This window comes from Cheilinus undulatus, linkage group 15 (assembly GCF_018320785.1).
Source record: "Cheilinus undulatus linkage group 15, ASM1832078v1, whole genome shotgun sequence".
Classification (NCBI taxonomy): Eukaryota; Metazoa; Chordata; class Actinopteri; order Labriformes; family Labridae; genus Cheilinus; species Cheilinus undulatus.
This window is the reverse complement of record NC_054879.1, coordinates 11562747-11585979: the sequence shown is the minus strand read 5'-3', so window position 1 is coordinate 11585979 and position 23233 is coordinate 11562747. Positions and strand designations below refer to the sequence as shown.

Sequence of the window (23233 nt, the reverse complement as noted above, 5' to 3'; positions counted from 1 at the left end):
CACGACACAGGCAATAATGCTTCATATTGTCAATATGTGGAATCAAATTGTATTAGAATATCTGAAATTCAAGCATGTGAGTAAAGTTGGTTAATGGTTTTTCAGCCTCGGTATTTTTATTTCTTCAGAGAAGGGAAAGCTTTAAATAGCTCTTTGTTACAGAGGCTGTTAAGCAACACAGAAAGAAACAGAGAAGAAAAATGTTCACGTCTTGAATCAATAAATCTATTTTCTATCAGTAGACTCTAAAAGTGAATCATCACAGTGAATGAGCTAATCGACTGTTTTTTCTTTGTTTATCATGATAATGTTGACAAATGGATTTGTTGTTCCACACTCATCAAATAATCTAGTCAGTCTATTATGAAAGCCCTAAGCAGCAATTAGACAATAAGAAAAGAAAACCGTGTCATCATATTTCTTTCATCTTTTTTTTTTTTTTTTTTTTTTGGTGAGGTTTCATCTTAACAAAAGTATCTCTGTTATATTTTCACCAGAAAAGGCGAGCTGAAGATTTTAATCTTCTTTATAAAAAAAAAAATATACAAACATATTTCAGGGTTGAAACAAAGAACAACAAGAATTTTTATTTATTTATTTTTTCCTTTTATATTTTGATCAGTGTTTTTTTTTTAATGATTTAGATGATTGTCTTTCTAATATTTTGTTTTCCTTGAAGTCTTTCATGGTTAAAATTAGTATAGAAAAAATAATAGGAGGCCCTGGTGTAAATTTAAAACCCCAGATTGTCTGTTCTGCTTTAATAAATGATTGATTACTTAAAATTGCTTAATTATTTATTTATTTGTTTATCCATTTATTATTTCTTTAATCGTTTAGCTGTCTGCTTATTTATTGTATATCAGTGTTTTATTGTATGTCAGTGTCTGTTTTTGTTTGTTTATTTATTTATTATTTATTTATTTGTTAGTTTATGTTTATAAATTGAACATTCTGTCCCTTCATTTGTTTTTTTTTTTTCTTTCTTTTTCTCTTTGTGTATATATTTACTTACTTATCTGGATGTTAATTATTTATTCACCTTTTGTTTATGTATTAATGTCTGTCTATTTTTTTTAACATTTGTTTGTTCATCATTTATCCGTCTGTTCTTGTCTTTTTATTTAATGAAACCTAAACAGATGTATTGCATTCAGTTACAAAAACAGAATTTGGCCTTTTTTTGTCTGAATTAACGTAAAAAATGGCTGTAATTTATAGATTGTTGGGCTTCATGCCTCACACAGCTTGGAAGTCTTAAGCTGTACTAAGTTACAAATTCTACTGAACTGAATTCAGCAGCCCGGCCATTTTTGACCGCTTCAGATTTCATTCAGGAAGAAAAAAACAACATAGATTTATAATTTTTCATTATTTTTATTGTTGTTATTAATTTCTTTGTAATTATCTCTTTAATTAGGAAAAACAAAGCAGTGTTTGTGTCTCAGGTGTATGTAATACTCAAATATAATTACAAAATATTTGTTTCTGATTGGCCTCTCTTGGCTTCCATAGGTCGTCATTTGATTAACAAATGATGTATTTCTTTTTGCTTTTTTTCTTATTATAGGAGATGGGGGCAGGATCTATAAGGTAGGACAGACATTTTGGTCAATTATTCTGAATTCCATGACTTGATCATCATCATAGAGTAAAAGTTTATAAGTTTGATTATTTTCCCCCATCTAGGGTCAGAAGGGCGAGCCTGGAGATGTCCCACTGGTGAGTTTTTACTCTTCATTAACTAAATTAACATATTATTAGTCATAAATGAAAGCCTGACTTTCAGATTTATCTATATTACTAATGCATTTGATACTATTTCTACAGGTAACTGGAATTAGAGGCCGTCCTGGACCTATGGTAAGCACATTGGCTGTCTGGTATTGTGATTATTTCATGAAATGCCAGATTTCCCAGTTTCCCCTCTTACTTGAAGAGCCACTCAAACTGACACTAGATGGCATAAGAGGACAGATAACTCCCCTAACTTCACCTTAAAAGGAGAATGCACTCTACCTCAGAGTCACTGTGACATTTTAAGGCCCTGCTGACTGATCTTTACAGGATTCCCAGTGTTGAGTTTCAATTATATCACTTTGATTTTTATTGACTGTGGTTGTTCATCACAACAGGGACCCCCAGGCCCTGCAGGACACAGAGGACCTCGTGGACACAAAGGACGGCCTGTAAGTCACATCTACAATTCTCCACAGGGCATTAGTATCAGATTGTGACAGGGAATATTCAGGGAGGTTATGTGGCAAAAGCAGAGTAATCACATTCATTTTCCCAAATATCAAAGCAGTGTTCATTTCAATAAAAATATGATGTTAATGTCCAATAACAAAGGTTCTTTGTGGATTAAGAACAAAAAATAAGACAATATGAATGAAATTAACAATAACTTTGTTTGAGGACCATCAAAAACAGTCAGAAACATTTCCTTCAGGGTCTATTGACACCGAAACAGATGGAGCCAGGGACTTTTTCTATCTCAAAGTTGTATTTTCTAAGGTATTTCCTGCTTCTATTTTTGTCTGTTTTGATTGTGCAGCAATATTGTAGGGTGGAGTGAATGATTCTTGTGGCTCCTAGATTATGTTTTTGGGTATCTTTTTTCCTTTGTTTGATTGGACAGCGGATATAGTATGAGGGAGATAGAGAGCGTAAATGTTGACATACAGGAGAGGAGCATGACATGAACCAAGAGGATTATAACCTCTGCTCATGGGGCACGACCTAATAACCAGGCCATCAGTGCCCCCCTCTATAATCATGTTACTGCTGTTTTATCAAATTATTTTTCAATACAGACAGTATTTTTAATCTAATCATGATTAAATGATTTTTTTGATGATCTGCTGGGCCTGAGAGAATTCTCATGACGTCTTGACTTGACCTTTGTTTACTGCGGTCATGAGAATGACTCTTAATAAGTCATAAAGCAGCCAAACAGGTCAAGAAAAAAAAGAAAACACAGTGCTGCAGGCATTATCTTCTTGTTTCAAGAGCAGGAGACTTAACTGTTCACATAAAATAGTATGTATTTTTGACTGTAATTTCCTTTGCAAGCGGAACTGTTGCAGGATTGTGAATGAATGGACCTGCTTACAATACTGGACAAGAGCATTTTGAGGGAGATTGACAGAGAATAAATAGCGCATTTTCTGCTGTAATGTATTATCAGATGACATAAATCAACATAATTTCTGCAATGTTTATTTCAAGATAGAATCAGATGTCAAATATTGATTCAAAAAAAGGAAAATTTCCAGGGAACATGTCAACCAAAGGAAATTCAGCTCAGCTCAATCAAAAAAAAAACTTTATTTGTCGCCAGAAGGACAAATCAAGGCACTTTGAGCAGCTGCATTACAAAAAGCTAAAAGCAGAAGTCTAACAAAAAAAAATCACAATTATGAGCATAGAGAGAAAAGAGAAGTTTAATCATATATGAGGTATAGTATAGTCTTCAAACATGAACACCATGAACAGATGATTTTAAATAAAGGTCTTAGATACTGACAGTAACAACCGTGACATTGGTGAACTGAGCTGTGCAATTAAAACAAAATAATGAATGCCAAGAATGGTTGTTGTCTAAATTTCTCTGCTTCACAAATGTTTTCTGCAATCAATGTTCATTACGACGAAAATAAAAGTGAAGTGTTCTTGCAGCTACAAAGTAATTAACCAATCAGAACATGTACTTGCAGTTAAAATTGAAATTAAAAAACTGGACTTTTAAAATGCCTGCAAACATGTCAGTTTGACCAGAATCTTACTCAGTTGAATTTTTCAAAGCCAGACTAACCAACAGAAAATGTTGTCAGAGATCTTGTTTTTGCCTGCATGTTTACACCTGAACCAAACCCTAACTGGACTAAACAGAAGAAGCACGCCCCACAGTATCTTCACCAGGCTTTCCTTGAAGTTGAACAGCATATAGAGCAATCAGAAGGTATTCCCCTTCACAATTTTATTTTGCAGTCTAATGCTGCAGGCAAAAAGACAAAAAACATTTTTATTTTCATTAATCTACACTCAGTACTCTATCATGAGAACGTGTATACAGATTTTTAAAAAAAATTGGCAGATTTAAAAAAAAAAAAAGAAATACTGAAATATCACATTGGTATAAGTATTCACACCCTTTGCAAAAACACTTTAAATTTAGCTCCAGTTCCTCCCGTTCCTACTGAGATGTTTCTACACCATGGCTGGAGTCCACCTGTGGTAAATTAAATTAATTGGACATGATTTTGAAAGTCACACACCTCTCTGTAGAAAGACTTGCAGCTGACAATGCATATCACAGCAAAAACCAAGCCATGAGGTCAAAGGAACTGCCTGCAGAGCTCAGAGACAGGGTTGTTGCAGGACACAGATCTGGGGAAGATTACAAAAATAATTATCTTGCGCTAAAGGCTTTTTAGAGCACAGCAGCCTCTATGATTCTCAAATCAAAGCAGTTTGGCACAATTAGGACTTTTCAAGGAGCAGGTCACCCAGCCAAACTGAGTGAACAGAGAAGAAGGGTCTTACTAAGGGAGGTGACCAAAAACCCAATGCACACTCTCTTTAATTACTTTAAAGAAAAGTCAATCAACTTCTTTCTCTCTGCTCCTCAGGGACTGCGGGGCACTGCAGGTTACGATGGAGAGCCTGGAGTACCAGGTCAGCCTGGAGAACCAGGACCTCCAGGACATTCTACACACCCTGGAGTGAGTCAAGCATGCATCTTATGAGCACACATTTGTACACAGACAAAAATGTTCTTACATGTACAGCATCAGCTAACAGACTGTTAATCGCTCACATATGGAAAAGAACACTTTTTTCAACCATGTATGATTTGTAACCAATTTTCACATACAACTAAAGGGAGTTTTGTTCACCTGCAGGGTCTGGGAGCTGAGATGGCCGGACTGTCAGAGGGAAAAATGGGACCTCAGGGCATGTTAACAGGCTCAAGGGTGAGATGATGTTTGCAGATATGAGATAACTTGATTCATAACTGTTTCTGTTTTTAATCCAAAAAGGAGACTCGTGCATTTTTGACTTTTTAATTAAGCTGTAAACATTTTTCTTGCCTCTGACTGCAGCAGTACTTAAGAGTAAAGCATTCACATGAAAATGTTTGTTTCTTTTTTTAGAGGCTGTTTCTATTTCAATGTCTCAATATTATTTTTGGATATAGCACACTTTAAAGTTGAAACATCATTTTGTAGTGATGTCTGAATTCAGAATGAGTGAGATTAAACCCCACATGGTGTACTTGTTGTATATTGCATTGCAAGAGTGTTGGAAAACCAATGGTAACTGTCCAGGCAATATCTACCATCATGCATTGTACTTCAAAGCCTGGGCTATCAAAATTGGACGTTGACTGCTCTCATGCACATTTTTAAACCAATATCTATACCCTATAATCAGATTTTAACCTTGGTGCCATCGCACATCCTTTATGAAAGCTCCAAGCATAAATGGTGGGCTATTAAAAAAAAAAAAAAAAAGAAAATCATTTTTTGGATTTGCAACCAAAGTTGATTCAGTGTTGTAGGTTTTTATTTATTGATTGAATATTACAAGGACACTAAAAGGGTTACTCTCCTATAGAAACACTACAAAACATTGCAAATGTTAACTTTTAGACATTGCATCCTTCACAGTTTTTGATAAGATCGAACAACTTCTTCCCCCTTTCACAGACAAAATAATAAACTTATATAAAAACCCGATGTATTCAATTCATGGAGACTGTCTTTTATTGCATCTTTATGCATGGAACATGGAAATGTCTGAAAAGACCATTTTTTCCCTGTATGAATCCGATATTTCTTTGTGTAGTCCTAAAGGGCAGATTAAATTATCTTTCGACTTCTATAAAGAATCCTGTTGATTGTTTGTGTATTTGTTTTAGGGAGATGTTGGGGCGAGAGGACCTCCTGGGCCAAATGGCTCACCTGTAAGTCTACTGCATGCTCTGAACTAGTTAAAATACTTGCATGGTGTAATATTCAGGTGTAATGTTCACTTTTAGACTTTTAAATGTTGACTTTTATTCTCTTAGGGTCAATCTGGACCAGCAGGACCTCCTGGAGATGTTGGTGATCCAGGACATATGGTACAACATCCTTCTTTAGATATTGTCTGTATGGTCTGAAGGCATGTGTGGTAATGAGGTGGTAATATGTGAGTCATGCTGTGAATTGGGAGGTTAAAATCAGTGTTCTGTATTTGCCTTTGTTGGATATTTAATATCTGACTGCTTGTTTTTAAGGGACCACCTGGACAGAGGGGACCCGAGGGCCCTCCAGGGAAACCAGGAGAAGATGTAAGTATAATATTAGGACTGAGCACGTCAGAGCTTAGAGATATGAGTTACATTTGAAGGCAAACAAAACAGCATTTACTCTGTAATCATAAAAAAGCTAAAAAAAGGTTAACTGTTAAAAAGTAGACAGACTGGTATGTAAATAAAAGCATCCTGAAATGCTTGCCACATACGGTTGTTATTAACTTAGTTGTGAAAATGAAGTTTTATGAAGATCATTTTGGGTACCATAAATAATCTCTAAATTCCTTTTTTTTATGGTCAGTGCCAAGTCAATCCATTAAGTGGCAAAATGTGAGCCCATGTAACTTTAATTTAACCATTTAATGGCTATTTTGTTTAAAAAAAAAATGGATATCCAGTCACGAGCATAAACTACAAATTCTCATCATAGGCTTCTTGACTATGGCAAAAATCATAATCACAGATGATCAGAAACCAAGGTTGTTCATTTATTTTACAACATCTGCATCATGTGCATTTGTCAGACTTAACACTTTAACCTTCTAGAAACTTTATTAAACAGTCAATATGTGCTTGATAGGGTTGTGGTCAGGTCCCTGTGTGGGCCAGTCAAGTTCTTCCACACCAAACTCATCAAACCATGTCTTTATAGTCCTTGTTTTGTGGATTTGGGCACAGTCATGTTGGAATAGAAAAGGGCCTTCCCTAAACTGTTGCCACAAAGTTAGAAGCATAGCATAGTCCAAAATGCCTTGGTATGCTGAAGCATTAACATTGGCCTTCACTGGATATAAGGGGGCCTAGCCCAGACCCTGAAAAACACCCTCTACTAAACCTCTCTGTTGGCACAATGCAGTCCCCAAACTCACCGATCTGACTGGCAAAGAGTGAAGTGTGATTCATCACTCCACAGAACACGTTTCCGCTGCTCCACAGTCCAGTGTTGGTGAGCTTTACATTCCATCCAAATGCTTGGCACTGGACTTAAGCTTAACCTGGAAAAGGGAACTTCTAATGGAAATAAGGGAACAGTAAAAAGCTGCATTTTTGATAACACAAGGTCCAAATGACTTTTGACCCGTCCACTGAGTTTTGAAAAGTAAAATGAGACATTAAGAAGCAGTGGTGGACTTATTTTACATCACTGTGGCTGCAGGGAGACGCTGAAGTGCCCTGACAGTAAAACAAGTAATTAGTTGTAAATAAAGAAAAATGAAAACACTTTAATAAATTATGATTAATACATTAATGCTGACAGCCCAAATGATTTATATGAATAAAATAATCACCTCCATTATCTTGTTTTAATGAGTGTCAGAAACAAAACCATGACTGAAATTAAAACTTGATTAATTTGCAAGGACTTCCACATAACAGGCCCTGGCTCTGCATGGATTTAGTTCCTAAAACTCTTAGCAAGTGATCAGTAACATTATCAATAATGTATTAATTTTGTGTTCTCACACAGGGGGAGTCAGGAAGACCAGGAAATACAGGAGAAGTTGGATTCCCAGGATCACCTGTAAGTTTACAGACCTCTTATACATCCATCACGTCTTATAACAAAGTTTATACTTATGATGTGTCTTCTTTGTGCATTTAATTGTATGATGAAGTAACTAAGACTTGTATCTGTTCTCACATATTTCAGGGATCCCGAGGATTTCCAGGAACCCCAGGACCTCCTGGACTGAAGGGTCATCGGGTGAGTTTAAATTCTCTGGAAATTTCATTGATCTTTTAGTATCTAAGTCACTATTACAAGAAGGGATTTTGAAGGAATATTTTATCTTGACTTGGCTGCTACATCAACACAGTTTGGAAAACATCTGCATGAAAGGGAAGTGGCCTTGTTTTCATGGTTTTTTTTCTGCTGTTTTTGTTCCAAGGGCCATGGTGGACCTATTGGCCAAAAAGGTGAAACTGGAGCTGTTGGATCCAAGGTATTAAACAAACAGACACAAAACATGCTCAGAATGTCTGAAAGTTTTGTTTGATTGGTTGGTTTACAGGCAGATATTCTACTGACACGTTTATGCATTTAGCTGACCCTTTGCCTCTTTTTGAGTCTCATGAATTGTGAGAAGGGTGCAGTTTATCTCTGCCACAAACCTGCATATCACTGTCTGCCCTATGCTACTTAGAATTGGAGTAATAAGAATAAGAATTGTCATTTTATTATAATAAGTTATATATCCTGAATACATAAACGAAATATTCAAACATCAGCCGAGGTTGAGTTGTCCACAACAACACTGTGAACTGCAGCAGGGATTTCCTTCCGTATGTGGCGTTACTGATTCTTTATTGATTCTCTGCATGCCACTTTGCAGGCTGATAAACAACACATATTTAATTTCTTTTACTTCTCTAACCTAGACAATTGACACCATGAAAAAAGGGGCTGTCTTTTGGCCATATTATGTACCTTCATGTCTGAAACACTGGGGCCAATGCCCGTGTAGCCATTAATATATAGGGGCATGTTCATCTAAGTGATTGTTTTCAGCTGCTGCATTTATCAACACTTGCTCAGCCGTTGCTGTGATTGGCCAGAAACATACATATAAACACTAGTTTCTATACCAGATTGATAAATGAGGGCGGTGGACCAAACAGAAAGCCAAAAAAGGGCCAATTACTGCCTCATCTATCTAGAAACTTGCCCTATTGCTATGTTGTTAAACTAAACTCATACGTCTTTGTTTTTTAGGGTGCTACAGGACCATCTGGTCCAATGGGAGCACCTGGACCCATGGTAAGATGCAATCTGACAAGTTAATTTTCTGTTCTAGGGTTTCAATAAGTACTTAATGCTTAGTGGGAACTGATACTCTCGTGTTGCCTGAAATGGATCATATATAATTATTCAGTTTGTTGTGCCTTTTCTGATTTACCTCTGTGTTCTTATGTATTATTGAAGCTAAACCAGAACAAACCGCAAATATAACCATCCTACTCTTAACCTTTTTGTCAACAGGGTCCTGCTGGAATGACAGGAGAGAGAGGACGTCCTGGACCCGGTGGTATTGCTGTAAGGATGACACAATTATGCATCAGAAATATCTGCTACCAGTATTTTCTCTTTGTCTCACTCAACCACCTACTAATAGGTTGTTGATATGAGTAACAAAGGACACAATTTAAGAAAAACTGTTTTTTTTTTCCTATGCTACAGGGTAAGCGTGGCCCAATTGGTAACGTTGGGAAACCTGGTCCAATGGTAAGTGTTTAACCCTTTTGGATTTACTGTACAGTTAGAACCTAAAAACATCTATCATACATTCATTATCCACTGCTTATCCCGTTGGGGTCACTGAGGTCTGAAACTAATCCCAGCTGTCACTGGGAAAAAGATGGGGTACACTCTGGACTGTTTGCCAGTCAATTGCAGGGCTGACATATAGAGACAAAGAATATGGCGCACCCACACTCACTTCCACGGGCAATATAGAACCTCCAGTTAACCTAACAAGCATGTTTTGGTATGAGGGAGAGAGAACCCATGCATGCATGGGGAGAATGTGAAAGGTCCTGTCCGACTGGGATTTGAACCTAAAAATATGTTTCTACCAAAAGTAACCAGGACTTTTAGTACCAGGAGCTACTTTGAGGGGTTCAAGGGTTCCTTTAGCCCATTGCTGCCTGCCTTTTCATTGAGGTCTAGTGGTTGCTAACTTTTTGAGCAGTTCTAGATAAATCCTCTTTGAAATCATCCACTGACATTACAGATAAACTTTTTATCAATAACTTTATTGCTGCAACCAAGCTAACCAGTCACCCAAATACTCTTGGCTATAAAACATTTGATGTGGTGCAAGAATGGGACAGATATGGAGAGCAAGGCAAAGATATAGGACTGTGTACATTATCTCTTTTCATAGTGAAGGAACTATGCATCCAACAATCATTTGCAATTCCCTTAATTCCTTGTGGATGATAGCTTTTCTAGATAAACCCTACAAACTATCTAAGCCTACTTCTTTCAAACCGTACGCAGACTTTATTTCCACCAATCAGAGAGCTCACTGTTTCATTGTAGAATTCTGGGCAGTGTAGTTCTTTTCCCTACGGTTGTGAATAAACCATGTTTTTCTTAAAACAAGGCTGACATCATGCAAACTTGTCTCTTCTACATGAGCATTTGGTTGTTGGCAGATGATGTCACACCATTGTGAAGAACTCCAGATGGGGTGCAGGGAGGGATAGAGAAACACTTTCAATATGTCAAAGTTTTTGGCTGTGCTGACAATTCTAAGTGATAATAAAGCTACAGACTTAGCAAAATAAGCTCATGGAGAAACAGACATGGATGTAAAGCTTCTTACTAAAGCTGGGTCTGTTTATACTAATTGGTCCAGTTTGGTTCAGTCCAGTTTGTCATGGTTTGACAGGGTAAACTTTGATCTTTCTTGTGTCTTCACAGCTGATGTTTGTATTTGCTCATTGCAATCTGAAAAATCTGGATCATTTTGCTCAGCTCAGTAATGCGTTCCAGTTCTTTGGCGCTCAAATGTCTCTCCATTTGGTACCTTTTGGATTTTCAAATGTGTGTTAGATAACAAAAATGGAGGAAAGGAAACTGGCTTTTCAGCAGATGCCCGCTTCTGTGATTCACACAAAAGAGCTGTTTTGTTTTACGTCATTACTCATGGTTGCTTTGTTATTTATCCCACAAGTTTAATTCAACATTTCCATCTTAATGACAAAACAAGGGAGAAAAGCTGTTAAAGAGTTGTAGCTAGCCTCTTAACTTGATACAAGACTCTTGTCTCCCTTCATCTGGCTAGAGGTATCGAGGGGTTAGCAAAACTAGATTATCTTATTGATCTCCTCTTCACCAGGCAAAACAATTAACAAAAATACTTTTTTGTAAAATACAGGGAATATTCCCAATGTATGGTGAATTTTCATGGTGATAATTTTAGTGTGCAGGTCCACATAGAGCCTTGACATACTTACTTTTGTCCATTCCCATTGACTCCTGGTGTTCTTCACTTCCTGTTCCCCATTTGACATTCATGGGTCGCATGACTGCAAACGCAGTTTTTTCACACTTAGGTAGCTTGTGGGTGATATTATGGCTGATAATCAATTCCACTATGGAGAAAAACTGAAAGGATTTTTACTTTCAGAACTGCACTGTTGAGCTTTATAGACTTTAGAAGATTAGCTACTGACATGTGAAGGAATCTTATGAATGCTGAAAGCCCTCAACCAACTAGAAATGTTTGTCCTATTACCTGAATTTTGGGGGATGAATTTAACTCCTCTTGATTTGGAAATGCAGCAGTTACACAATAAGGCTAGGTGGACTTGGTTGATGTATTGAAGTCTGATTATTGTTGTTTATGATTTAACAGGGTCCCTTGGGTCTCAATGGACCACCGGGATATCCTGGAGTCCCAGGAATGAAGGTAAGGACAGAAGAACTCCTTGTACCTAAGAATGCCAACAGGTTAATGGCCTAAGCTGTCTGTTGAAATGATTATTTTCTACTGAATCAAATCGTTATACTTACTTATCAGATTGCCTGGATCACATTTCTGTATATTAACCTGACTTTTGAATCTCCACAGGGACAACCTGGCCCCACAGGAGTCCGTGGTCCAGAGGGCCCCCAGGGACAGAGAGGAGAGACCGGTCACCTTGGCAGACCTGGACCAGTCGGCCTCAGGGTTAGGATCTTACTTTATTTACTCATTACAAAAGGAAACAGCACAAGGAAGCTCTTCACCAAGCAACATTTTGATCAGCTTTGATGAAGACTAGTCTAGAAGGTTAACAGTGTCCCCATGCTCCTCAGTGGTCTGCTATGATTGTCTTATTGTGGACATTTTTTTGTTCATAGGGACCCATGGGCACAGATGGTGGTACAGGTGCCAAAGGACCACTGGTATGTGTTCAGTTTATTATTAAGAGACTGATTGTTTCATGTAAGGATATGCTAAAATTACATATGACATGGCTGTCTCTTCACAGGGTAATGTTGGCCCACAAGGTCCAGGCGGCCATGCAGGACCCTCTGGCCCACCAGGACCACAGGGAAGCACTGGGCAGCCTGGTATCAAAGGACAACTGGTAATGCGGCTTAATGTTTTAAATATACTTTTCTGCAGAATGAGTCACATTTAAACAATTTTAAAACCTCTGCATCCTCAGTGAGATCCGCTTTTTCCTCACAAATGTGTTTGTTATTATGTATATTTGTGGAGCTCATCAACTTAAAAAGTGGAGAAGATTTCTGATTCTGCATTGATTTTCATAAAACATTAAAATTTATACATCAGTATTGATATTATTTATATTCATGTTAACAAACTTTAATTTCATGACATCCAGAAGTGAATTTAGGGATGAAATAGAGACCAAAAATCTTGAAAAACACACCAAAGCTTGCTTCCTCCTCAGCTGGACTGTAAAGGGGTCAATGAAACAGTGTTTCAAGTAGTGAAACTGCAAAAAATGTACTATATGAAATAAATTATAATATTTAAAGCTCCAAGCATATTTACTTTCCTTCTAATAAGGTAAAGGAGTAAATGATTAAGTCCAATTTTGCTAAGGTGAGTGGGTACACTTTCCATGTCAGGTGGTAAAACCAAGGTTTCACTATAAAATTATATAAAATAAATGTAATATACAAAAATGTTTGTTTAGTTGCAAATGTCAGGTGGCACAGGCAGCATGGCAGGAGATGCAACTGTAATGAATGAGGCCTTATGTGTCATTGATCTGAAGGTTGAGAGGGGAGGGGTTCAATGAAAGGGCCCATTTTTCACCAAGGGGAAAGTATCAGAAATTTGAGCTGTAAATGGTAATGGCCTCTTAATCAATCGTCTTTATTTGTAAAGTGCCAATTCGTTACCCATGTCATCTCAAGAGGGCAAGTGTAGTCTGTACTCTCTTTTATATTAATTACAAAGACCTGACATTAATCCCCCATATGCTCGGCTCTAACCAACATTCAGCAAAGTTACAGTGGCCAGGAAACACCTTTGTTACCAGGTAGAAACCTTGAGAAGAATGACACTCATGTTGAACAGCCATCTGCTGGAGCTGTCTTCAGTGTGTGAGGGAATAGAGGGACATTCAGAAAGAGAGAGATAAGTACAGGTAAACAAATAAGGCAACAACAATAAATGAGATCAACTGATGTCTACAGTGTCAGCTTTAATGGTAACAAAATGTGTAGAATTAGCAGTAATCACAATGTATGATACCAGACTAAGGGTGAATCCTATTTCTACCCCTTAGCCCTTATCAGCCCTACCTCTTGGTTTTTCATGTTCATGTCAGGTGAAAGGGTGTCCCGATTCTCTTTTGAAACGAGGGCTAGGGTTAAGGGCCAAGGGCTATGTGGCACTTGAAACAAAGATTTTCCAGGACCACACTTGAAACCAAGGGGTATGATGAATTTCCCTCCATGCACTGCATTCAGTTGCGAAATGGCACAATGGACAGCGATGGAGGCACATAAATGTAAAAATATTTTTGACATAATGATTATAGAAAACACACCAGTTCTGCTTTCTCAAATATTCAATCTTTAGCTACCAGGGCAGCTATTTATTGACAATGTGTGATTATGAACAGCAATCAAGTAGCGTCCCGTATCTCAACAGAAGGTTTTTACCCCTACGCCTAACCACTCTGTTTCAAGGGCCAAAGGAAAGGGGTAGACGATGGGGAAGGGCTAGGGGGAAGGGTAAAGGGGTAGAAATGGGATTGGCCCTAAACCTTCACAGCAATAAGAATCACATGCCATAAATGATAGATCTTAAAGAAACAAAATTGCATGTCCTAAACAATGAATGTCGTGTAGCTGAAATAAATTGTGATGACATAATCACTGGATTGTCACTTTTATTTTCAATTCAAGCACCACTTTACAATTCATATGTCTATTTTTATGGGAATTAATCATTCAAATCATGTTCATTTTCATCATGTTAGTTTTTATCATCTCTTTTTCTTATGTTTGGCCCTCAGGGAGCTTTCCCTTAATAATAATGAAACAGTCTGCACTGTGCATGATAAATGATGAATGAAACACTGTTTAAGGTGCTATTTTAATCAAATCACAATATTTTATCAAACTAACCTTAAATCAGTCAAATTATGTAATAATTCGTCACTACATTTTCAGTTCACATGCAGCTTTATCTATCCAAATTCACCTTTTTCACCAGTGTCTATCTCCTCCACTTTGGTGTGACATTTGTAACTTTCATCTGTTGTCCTGTAGTGACCATCATGTTTAATGGTTTTGGCTTTGCAGGGCTAGCTATCCCCACCCCCATCATTTTTTTAAATCATTGGTTAAAATATGAAATTCACTCAATGTAAATCAACTCATGGTTTTACTCCTTTCTTTGACAGGGAGATGTTGGTGTGCCAGGATTTAAAGGAGAAGCTGGACCCAAAGGAGAACCTGTAAGTCTTAGATACATCTGAACGAAAGCTTCTTAATTCTGCTGTAAAAGAAAAACATAATTCCTTTTTGTATCTAATCCTCTGCATGGTTTTGTCCATTTTTAGGGTCCTCCAGGATCTCAGGGAGTGCTTGGACCTCAGGGTGAAGAAGGAAAGCGTGGACCACGTGGTGACTCCGGCTCTGTTGGCCCTCCAGGTCCTGTGGGAGAAAGAGTGAGTCAGCTCTCTGTGCCCGCTCTCTAGCTTACCAATCACCTGCTGTAGAGCTGCACTTTAAAACCAAGAGTCATGACAGAGAAATTAATCTAGTATGGAGAAAAATTAGGAATGATTAAAGCATTTTTGGTCAATTATAGAGATGGGAAATATATTGAATTTTAAGGCATAGTGCATCAATATTCATGAAACAAGATAAATTACAACACAGTTTGCTTAATATAGATATAGGTAAGGTTAATATTGATTATATAGATAGATAAAAGACTTAATGCTCAGTTAAAACATTGTTTATTGTAAAAAAAAAAAAAAAAACCTCACCTTATTTATTTAATTAATGAAGCATTTGTATTGTAAGTAAAAATTGAGTTCTTTTGAAACCTTTCTGACACCACAGCAACAAAAATAGAAGCCCCAGACACCCAATTTTGAGCGATTTATAGTTTTTAATTGTTCAAAGAAACGTGTGCAAACTCCTTCACAGTCCAAATTGCACAAAATTTTTTGAAAATATTTGTAACAGTGAGTGAAACTGGTGAGGAACAATGGTTCCCCTCTCTATTCTGGTTAAGAAGATGGCTGAAGGGTGCAGAGGGCTTAGAGGTTCAGTCATGCCCCATGTGTGCAGGCAGGCCTTTGTCTACTTTGCTCATGTCATTTCTGACTCTCCCATCCTGGTTTCTGACTTTATCTGCAGCCCCCTCTCTTAACAAAGGCATGAAATGCCCAAAAATAAATATGAAAACACGACGGAAGTTTCTGGAATTTTTGATACCACTGATAATTTAAAAAAAAAATTGAGATTTTATCATTTTAACACATGCTATTTAAGAGTACAAACATTTAAACAACCTTGATAAATCGATGGATAGTCAATGTGTTTGTGCAATTTAGACACTGTGCTGGAGTTTATCTGCAATTTTTAATATTTAAGACAAAAATAAGGCCCATTATTCTGTATCTAGGACCTTGATTCCAGATGCTGTGGTTTCAAGCTGGTTTCGGTTTGACCCAATTGGTCACACAACTTTATACAGTGCATTCATGAAGTATTCAGACCCCCTTTACTTTTTTTTTTTTAAGTTTTGTTATATTGCTTCCTGATGCTACAGTCATTTCAATACTTTTTTAATTGATCTACTCTCAGTAACTTATACTGACAAACTGAAAACAGAATTTTTAAAATTCCAAAAAAACAAAAAACAAAACTGAAATATCACACTGACATACGTATTCAGATCCTTTGCACAAACACTTGAAATTTAGTTCAAGTTCACCTGTTTTCCCCTGATGTTTACTGAAATGTTTCTACACCTTGATTGGAGTCCACCTGTGGTGAATTCAATTGACACACAGCTAAAACCAAGCCATGAGGTCAAAGAACTGCCTGCAGAGCTCAGAGACAGGATTGCTGCAAGCCACAGATCTAGGGAAAGCTACAATAATTTCTGCTGTACTGAGGGTTCCCAAGAGTACAGTGGCCTCCATGATTCTCAAATTGAAGACGCCAGGCTGCAACTGAAAAAGTGAAGGGGGGCTGGATAATTTCTGAATGCACTGTAAGTCTAAGAAGTATAAGAAGAAAACGCACAGATGTCTTAAATCATTATTCAGCTGAAAAATATCAAGGAATGATTTTTGGTCCATATTGTCCAGTCATAGTAAATCGGTGTGTTAAAATTAGCAGTTTTTTCCATTTATGATGGGAATTTAGTGACTCAGGAAAATGGCATGATGATGGTTAACACCAAAAGGTCAGGGGTTTGCATCTCAGACTGCGGTGGTGTTTCCGTAGTCTTCTGTGTAGTCTTTGGAGTCCTGCCAAGGTCCGAACATTTGATGAACTGTAGAATCTAAATTGTGCATAGACTTCAGTGACCCTAAAGAACATATTATTAAGATGATAGATGGCAGGCTTCCATATTCTGACTGATGGAAATATCCAGATGTAAAAGTTTCTGTTGTAAGGACTTCCTTAGAACTTCAGAACTGAATTTGTTGATGGATTTCTTCCTCCACTCCTTTTATACATTTATTTCCAGTGTAAAAAGAAAATGTTTGAACCTGCTTTTATTGATGTTTTTCAGGGAGCTCCTGGTAACAGAGGATTCCCTGGTGCTGATGGTTTGCCAGGACCCAAGGTATGCTTTATTTAATAATAATAATGATTAAGCTTTATAGTTATGTAATGTGTGTGTTTTTTTTTAAACAAATAAGCAATGTATATTTGAGGCAAACTAAGAGCTGTGTCCCTCTCTTTATCTTTTTTCAAGGGTGCTCAAGGAGATCGTGGAATTTCTGGACCTCCAGGGCCCAAGGGTTCACTGGGAGACCCTGGTCGCACAGGAGAGCCTGGTCTACCAGGTGCAAGGGTAACACTGAAAATCATTCTAGTTCCTTTCCATCTTTCTATTTGGTCTTACCCTGGGGGTGTACCACAAAGAAAGCTCAGTATTTCCAGGTTTTCTTTGGGTAAGCAGGCTCGACAAATAATCTTGATTCAAGGTACACCCCTGTAGTCTAACAAATACATAATCAGGGTTACTTTGTTTAAGTCGATATCCAACATTTCCATTGCTGTCTTTGTCATAGGGTCTCACTGGTACTCCAGGAGTGCAGGGAGCAGAAGGAAAGCCAGGACCATTGGTAGGTTACTGTTCTTGATCACATTAATACACTGTGTTCCAGATTATGCAAATATGATTCTAATCAAACAAACGTTTGATCTTTAGTTTTTCATTTGAAGTTTCCAATCATGCTGCTTCTCCTGTTAGTGTACATCGTTGGCATGAATCTCAGACAGGCTTGGTCATTAGTTTGCCAGGTGAGCCTTATTAAAGGAAATCCCAAGGAGGCTCAGTAAGTCACAGGTTTCATGCATTATTAGGAAAAAGAAAGATATTTCTGCAGATGAAAAGTCTCAAATAGTGCAGTATCTTGCAAAAAGGTATGAAAACTGGATATTTCATGAAAAATTAAGAGAAATCCAGAAAAGATCTGTGTGTGGTTCAGAGTGCAGACAGGTTCGTTCAGATAGAGGCTTATTAAGGAAAGTTTCTGTAAGGCAAATTCATTGCATTAGGAGAGCAGCTGTGAAAAATCCACTGATGCGTAGCAAACAGGTATTTTAAGCTGCTGGTGGATCTGGAGTCCCTCTGGACTAATTTTCAAACCATTTTATTCACCGGTGAATGCCGTGATACACTGGATGGTCCAGATGGATAGAGTTCTGGATGGTTGGTGGATGGCCACCATGTCCCAACAAGGCTGCAGCATAAGCAAGGAGGTGGTGGAGTAAAGTTTTAGGCTGGAATCATAGGAAGTGAGTTTGTAGGTGCCTGAAGGTGTCAAAATGACTTCAGCAAAATATGTGGAGTTCTTAACGGCACATATCCTGCCATGGTATAAAAAGAAGAACTGTGCCTTCTCGAGTAAAATCATTTTCATACAAGACAGTGAAATACCACTGAGGCTATGGCTGCTATGGGCATAAAGGGAGAAATAAATCATGCTGGGGCCACCATCATCCCCTGACCTCATCTTTACTGAAAACCTGTGGAGCATCCTGAAAAAGAAGCTCTATGAGGGTGGATGGCAGTTTACCTCAGAACAACAGCTCTGGGTGGTAATTCTGGCATCCTCAAATAAAAGACAGTCAGAACCTATATATGGACTTACAAGGGTAAAAGATGAGAGAGTTATTAGGTGATATTGAAGAAGGGCTCCTGTGTTAAAATAGAGCTTGAGCTGTGCCAATGTTTTTGATTGAAATAGCTGTGATTTGAAAAAAGAATCCCTCCAAATGGAAAACATTACAACAGATTTCTGTTTTCAATCTTTCAGAAACTACTGAGTGTTTTGAAACTCTGTTTTGCATAATAATTTGGAACACTGCATTTTAAGTAATTTTGCTAAGAAATTGCCATTGTCATCATTGCTAATTTTGTCAAATAAAATCCTATTACAGTATCAATGTTGAGGAAGAAACATCCTAGTGACAGCCAATTATATAGACTAGGGGAAAAATAACTAAAACAGTATATGCGTAATCATTTGGAACACAGTGTAAAACCATATCAGAGTTGGGTTTGAATTTATGATAAAGTGGAACAAAAGCTTGAGACAAAATTTGATTTCCTTTGTAGGGAGCCCCAGGTGAAGATGGGCGTCCAGGCCCTGCAGGATCCATTGGAAACAGAGGACCAGCAGGAACCATGGGGGTTCCAGGCCCTAAAGGCTTCGCAGTAAGGCTCCTGGATAATTGGCCTGATCAGTTTTTTAAATTCATGTCCTGTCACTTATTCTAAATAAATTTTCTGCACTCAAGGGTGACCCAGGAAAGACAGGTGAACAAGGATCTCCAGGTGTAGCTGGTCAAAGAGTGAGTACTGTTTTTCTTAAAAGACTTTGTACCCCCCTGAGGGGGAAAACATGTGCAAGTGCTGCATGATTCATCAGAAATGGGCATACCAAGAATAAAGAATGCATTTGCATGATCACAACTTTGTCTCCAGGGTCCTCCAGGGAAAGATGGAGAAGTTGGACCTGCTGGACCCCCTGGCCCAGCTGTAAGCGTCTAATCACCCAGTTGGTACATATATTTAATTTGCAATGCAAACACAAATGACTAAGATTTTTAAATGTATGTCTTACAGGGTGTTGCAGGAGACAGAGGAGAACAGGGACCTCCAGGTGTTAATGGATTCCAGGTATGTGAATGTCAGCAATCGGTAGTGAAACATCTTTAATTTATCCTTTATTGTAGCAGGAAAGGACCCACTGCAACACAATAAAAAGACCTGCACACGAATAAACCATATATAATACATTTTTAATACAGGTGGAAAGCAACAGGTACATTCATAAACACATATCTGTGGTTGCAAGCTTATGCTTTGGTTGATAAGTTAATTTGAAAGCAGCTGCAGCCACTTTTAAATATAATTCTGTAAAAAAGTATCTTTTCTGATTTACAATTTCTTGCATATATGTCACACTTCAATGTTTCAGATCATGAAACAAATGCTAATGCTAAACAAAGAATATTCAAGTAAATACAAAGTCCATTTTTTGAATGATGATTTCATTTATTAGGGGAAAAGACCATCCAAATGTACCTGGGAAAAAGTAATTACCCCCTTAACCTAATAACTGGTTGTGCTACCCTTGACGGAAACAACCGTAGCAATAACTGGCAATTAATCTTTCGCATCTTTGTTGAGGAATTTTGGCTCACTCAGAATTGTTTCAATTCATCCACAGTGGAGTTTTTTTTAAAGCATTAACAGCCTGTTTAAGGCCATGCAACAGCATCTCAATTGGATTTAAATCTGTACTTTGACTAGGCCACAACAAACCTTTTTTTTTAAGCCATTCTGAGGTGGACTTGCTGGTGTGTTTGGGATCATTGTCCTGCTGCTTAAGTGTGCTTTAGCTCTTCAGAAGTTTTTGGTTGACAGCAGAATTCATGGTTCAATTAATTATAACAGATCATCCAAGTGCTAAAGTGGCAAAGCAGCCCCAGATCATCACATGACCACCGCCATGTTTGACTGTTGATATGATGTGCTTTTTATGAAATGCTATGCCTGATATAACGAGAAACACTTTCCAAAACTTTTTTCTGATCAGTTCACAGAATATTGGGGATCATCAAGATGTCATTTGTTAAATGTTAGGCAAGCCTTTGTGTTTGTTTTGGTCAGCAGTGGTTTTGGCCTTGGAACTCTCCTATGGATGCCGTTTTTCCCAAGTCTCTGTCTTACTGTTGAATCATGAACACTGACTTTGAGTCGAGTGAGGCCTGCAGGTCTTCAAGTGTAGTTCTGGGTTCTGTTGTGACCTCCTGGATGAGTTATTGATGCGTTACTGGAGTAAGTTTCGTTGGCAGGCCACTCCTGGGAAGATTCACCACTATTACAAGTTTTCTCCATTTGTGGCTAATGGCTCTCACTGTGGTTTGCTGGAGTTCCAAAGCCCTGGAAATGGCTTTGGAACCCTTTACAGACTGAAAGGTGTCAATGACTTTGTTTCTCATCTGTTCTCAAATTTCTTTGGATGGCACCATGATGAGTTGCTTTTTGAGATCTTTTAGCCTCCGTCACTTTGTCTCAAGGTCACACATTATGCAAAATACACTTTTTCTGGTTTTTCACCAAAAATATGTGCCCCAGGCTTGCCTGCAAGCCCCCCAAGAATCAGATCTCAGCTTTCCAAGAAATGTGGTTACTCACAGTTTATTCATTATTTAACAAGGAGGGCAGTTACTTTTTCAAATAGGGCCATGTAGGTTTGGATGGATCATCATTTAAAACTACATTTTGTTTTTACCCTGGTTATGTTTGTCTAATGTTAAAATCACTTTGATGATCTGAAATATTCAGGTGTGAAACATTTGTAAAATAAAAATAAGACATCAAGAAGGGGAGAGATACTTTTTCATTGCACTGGTTCAGATGCAAATACCAGAGAGGGCAACTTAGCCATTACTTGGAATTTATTGCACATAATAGGTGCGGCTAAAGTGAAATCTGCTTGTATGGCTTGAAATGTTAGAAGACAGGGCAGAAGGCGGGTAAAGAGGGGGTTAACCATGAGTGCTTGAAAAACTTACATCAAGATGTCAATGTGACATGAAGAAGGGCTCTTATGGTTTTGTTTGTCTTGTGTTCTAGGGCCTTCCTGGGAATCAAGGCCCTCCTGGAGAATCTGGAAAACCCGGCGACTTAGTAAGTGTGACTAAAGCTAGAAATTCTCTACTTTGAAAAGAGAACTCTCCATCTTAAAAGTAGAATTTTTAACTGTCCTTAGCTCTGTCTTTGTAGTTTTCAGGAAACAGTATAACAACACATAATCAATATTTTGTTTTAAATCTACTTAAGGGTATTCCTGGAGAGCTCGGTCCTGTGGGACAGATCGGACCAAGGGTAGGTACATTTTTATCAGCTACCTTATTTAACATTGCTTAATACCTATGTGAGATTAAAATGGATGGATTTGATTTCACAGGGAGAGCGAGGAACTCCAGGGGAGAGAGGAGAGCTGGGTCCAACTGGCTTGCAGGGACCTAAGGGGATACCTGGTGCACCTGGTCCTGACGGTCCAAAGGTACCAAACAAAATTATCAGCTCTGCATGCACTCCAGCAAATTTTATAACCTCCTAAGACCCTGCAGGTACATATGAGGACATTATATTTTCACTCTCCTGAAATATAGTAATAATTTCTGCTATTTAATATTCAAAAAAATTTAAATGATTGTCAGGAATGTCTATTACCCGATATGCTTGAAATGAATTGAGAATTGCAATGAAATTTGGGGAATTTATGTGGAATTTTTCTTGCAAGATCCATTTATCAGATTTTGGAGGATTTGATTTCAATTTTTGAGTTGGATTTTATTTTAAATTGTTAGGTATTTCTATGACAACTTTGGGTTTTTTATTTGTATTTTGGGGGAATGTAGGGGATTTATTTGTTAAATTTTGAAGAAATGTATAAGCAGTTATGCTCTCATAAAGATTATAATCGAAAAATCCAGATTATAAAATTAACCTCTATGCAATCATTGAATTCCTAAATCAAGAAACTGCTTAGAATTGCCTCACATTGTCAGTTTGACTTTTAGTGAATGTAAAGCAGAGAAACTTAAAGAATGGAAATTTTGACCTGAGAAATGATCCATTGAATGTCAAATCAATCAGTGTGTTTCCCACACCGATACAGTAGACTTTAAATGTCAGATTTAATTGCAAACCTTTTTTTTTGTCTGTATATTTCCATTGAATATGAGCAAGAAAGAAAATGCAAGATAGATATCACTGAATGTTGAGAAAAAGGACAAAACATTTTCTGAACTTGGTTTGCTCTTTTGTCTTACAATATACATTTGAAGCGGATGTTTGTGTAGGTTGAGGTCTAAACTAGTAGATGTGTGTAGGAACAGATTTTTATTCAACATTTTTCTCCCAAAATATGTTGTTTTTTTTTTGGGCCAATCTTATCTTGATTTTTATCTACTTTTTCAGACACACTAAACTTAACTTTTATTTTATTGTTTCAAGTTTCCAGTTATCAAACGTTGGTTTTAAGTATTAATATTTTGAAATAAAATGCATTATTTCCTTTAATTCTTTTTTATCAACTGATGGATCTTAATCTCTGAACTACATGATTTTTTAACCTTTATCTTAAATATCAACCATATTAAACTAATCATTTTTTAGATAAATGTGTTTTATTCATATAGATTAGCTGGGGGTTGACAATGGGAATAAA

At 37.5% G+C, this 23233-nt stretch overlaps 1 protein-coding gene across 1 annotated transcript in view; it reads left to right on the top strand.

The window, feature by feature from the left end:
* The window catches only part of col5a2a (collagen, type V, alpha 2a), an 86899-nt gene that overhangs the window by 47275 nt on the left and 16391 nt on the right, over window positions 1–23233 (top strand). Inside the window, exons 3-33 of the mRNA XM_041806766.1 lie at window positions 1571–1593; window positions 1690–1722; window positions 1831–1863; window positions 2136–2189; window positions 4635–4727; window positions 4908–4979; window positions 5927–5971; window positions 6077–6130; window positions 6287–6340; window positions 7773–7826; window positions 7956–8009; window positions 8194–8247; window positions 9018–9062; window positions 9285–9338; window positions 9483–9527; window positions 11668–11721; window positions 11884–11982; window positions 12156–12200; window positions 12287–12385; window positions 14687–14740; window positions 14846–14953; window positions 17044–17097; window positions 17230–17328; window positions 17549–17602; window positions 19102–19200; window positions 19284–19337; window positions 19471–19524; window positions 19612–19665; window positions 21631–21684; window positions 21838–21882; window positions 21965–22063. Coding sequence (XP_041662700.1) covers window positions 1571–1593; window positions 1690–1722; window positions 1831–1863; window positions 2136–2189; window positions 4635–4727; window positions 4908–4979; window positions 5927–5971; window positions 6077–6130; window positions 6287–6340; window positions 7773–7826; window positions 7956–8009; window positions 8194–8247; window positions 9018–9062; window positions 9285–9338; window positions 9483–9527; window positions 11668–11721; window positions 11884–11982; window positions 12156–12200; window positions 12287–12385; window positions 14687–14740; window positions 14846–14953; window positions 17044–17097; window positions 17230–17328; window positions 17549–17602; window positions 19102–19200; window positions 19284–19337; window positions 19471–19524; window positions 19612–19665; window positions 21631–21684; window positions 21838–21882; window positions 21965–22063 — 1892 coding nt within the window. The remainder of the gene's footprint in view (window positions 1–1570; window positions 1594–1689; window positions 1723–1830; window positions 1864–2135; window positions 2190–4634; window positions 4728–4907; window positions 4980–5926; window positions 5972–6076; window positions 6131–6286; window positions 6341–7772; window positions 7827–7955; window positions 8010–8193; window positions 8248–9017; window positions 9063–9284; window positions 9339–9482; window positions 9528–11667; window positions 11722–11883; window positions 11983–12155; window positions 12201–12286; window positions 12386–14686; window positions 14741–14845; window positions 14954–17043; window positions 17098–17229; window positions 17329–17548; window positions 17603–19101; window positions 19201–19283; window positions 19338–19470; window positions 19525–19611; window positions 19666–21630; window positions 21685–21837; window positions 21883–21964; window positions 22064–23233) is intronic.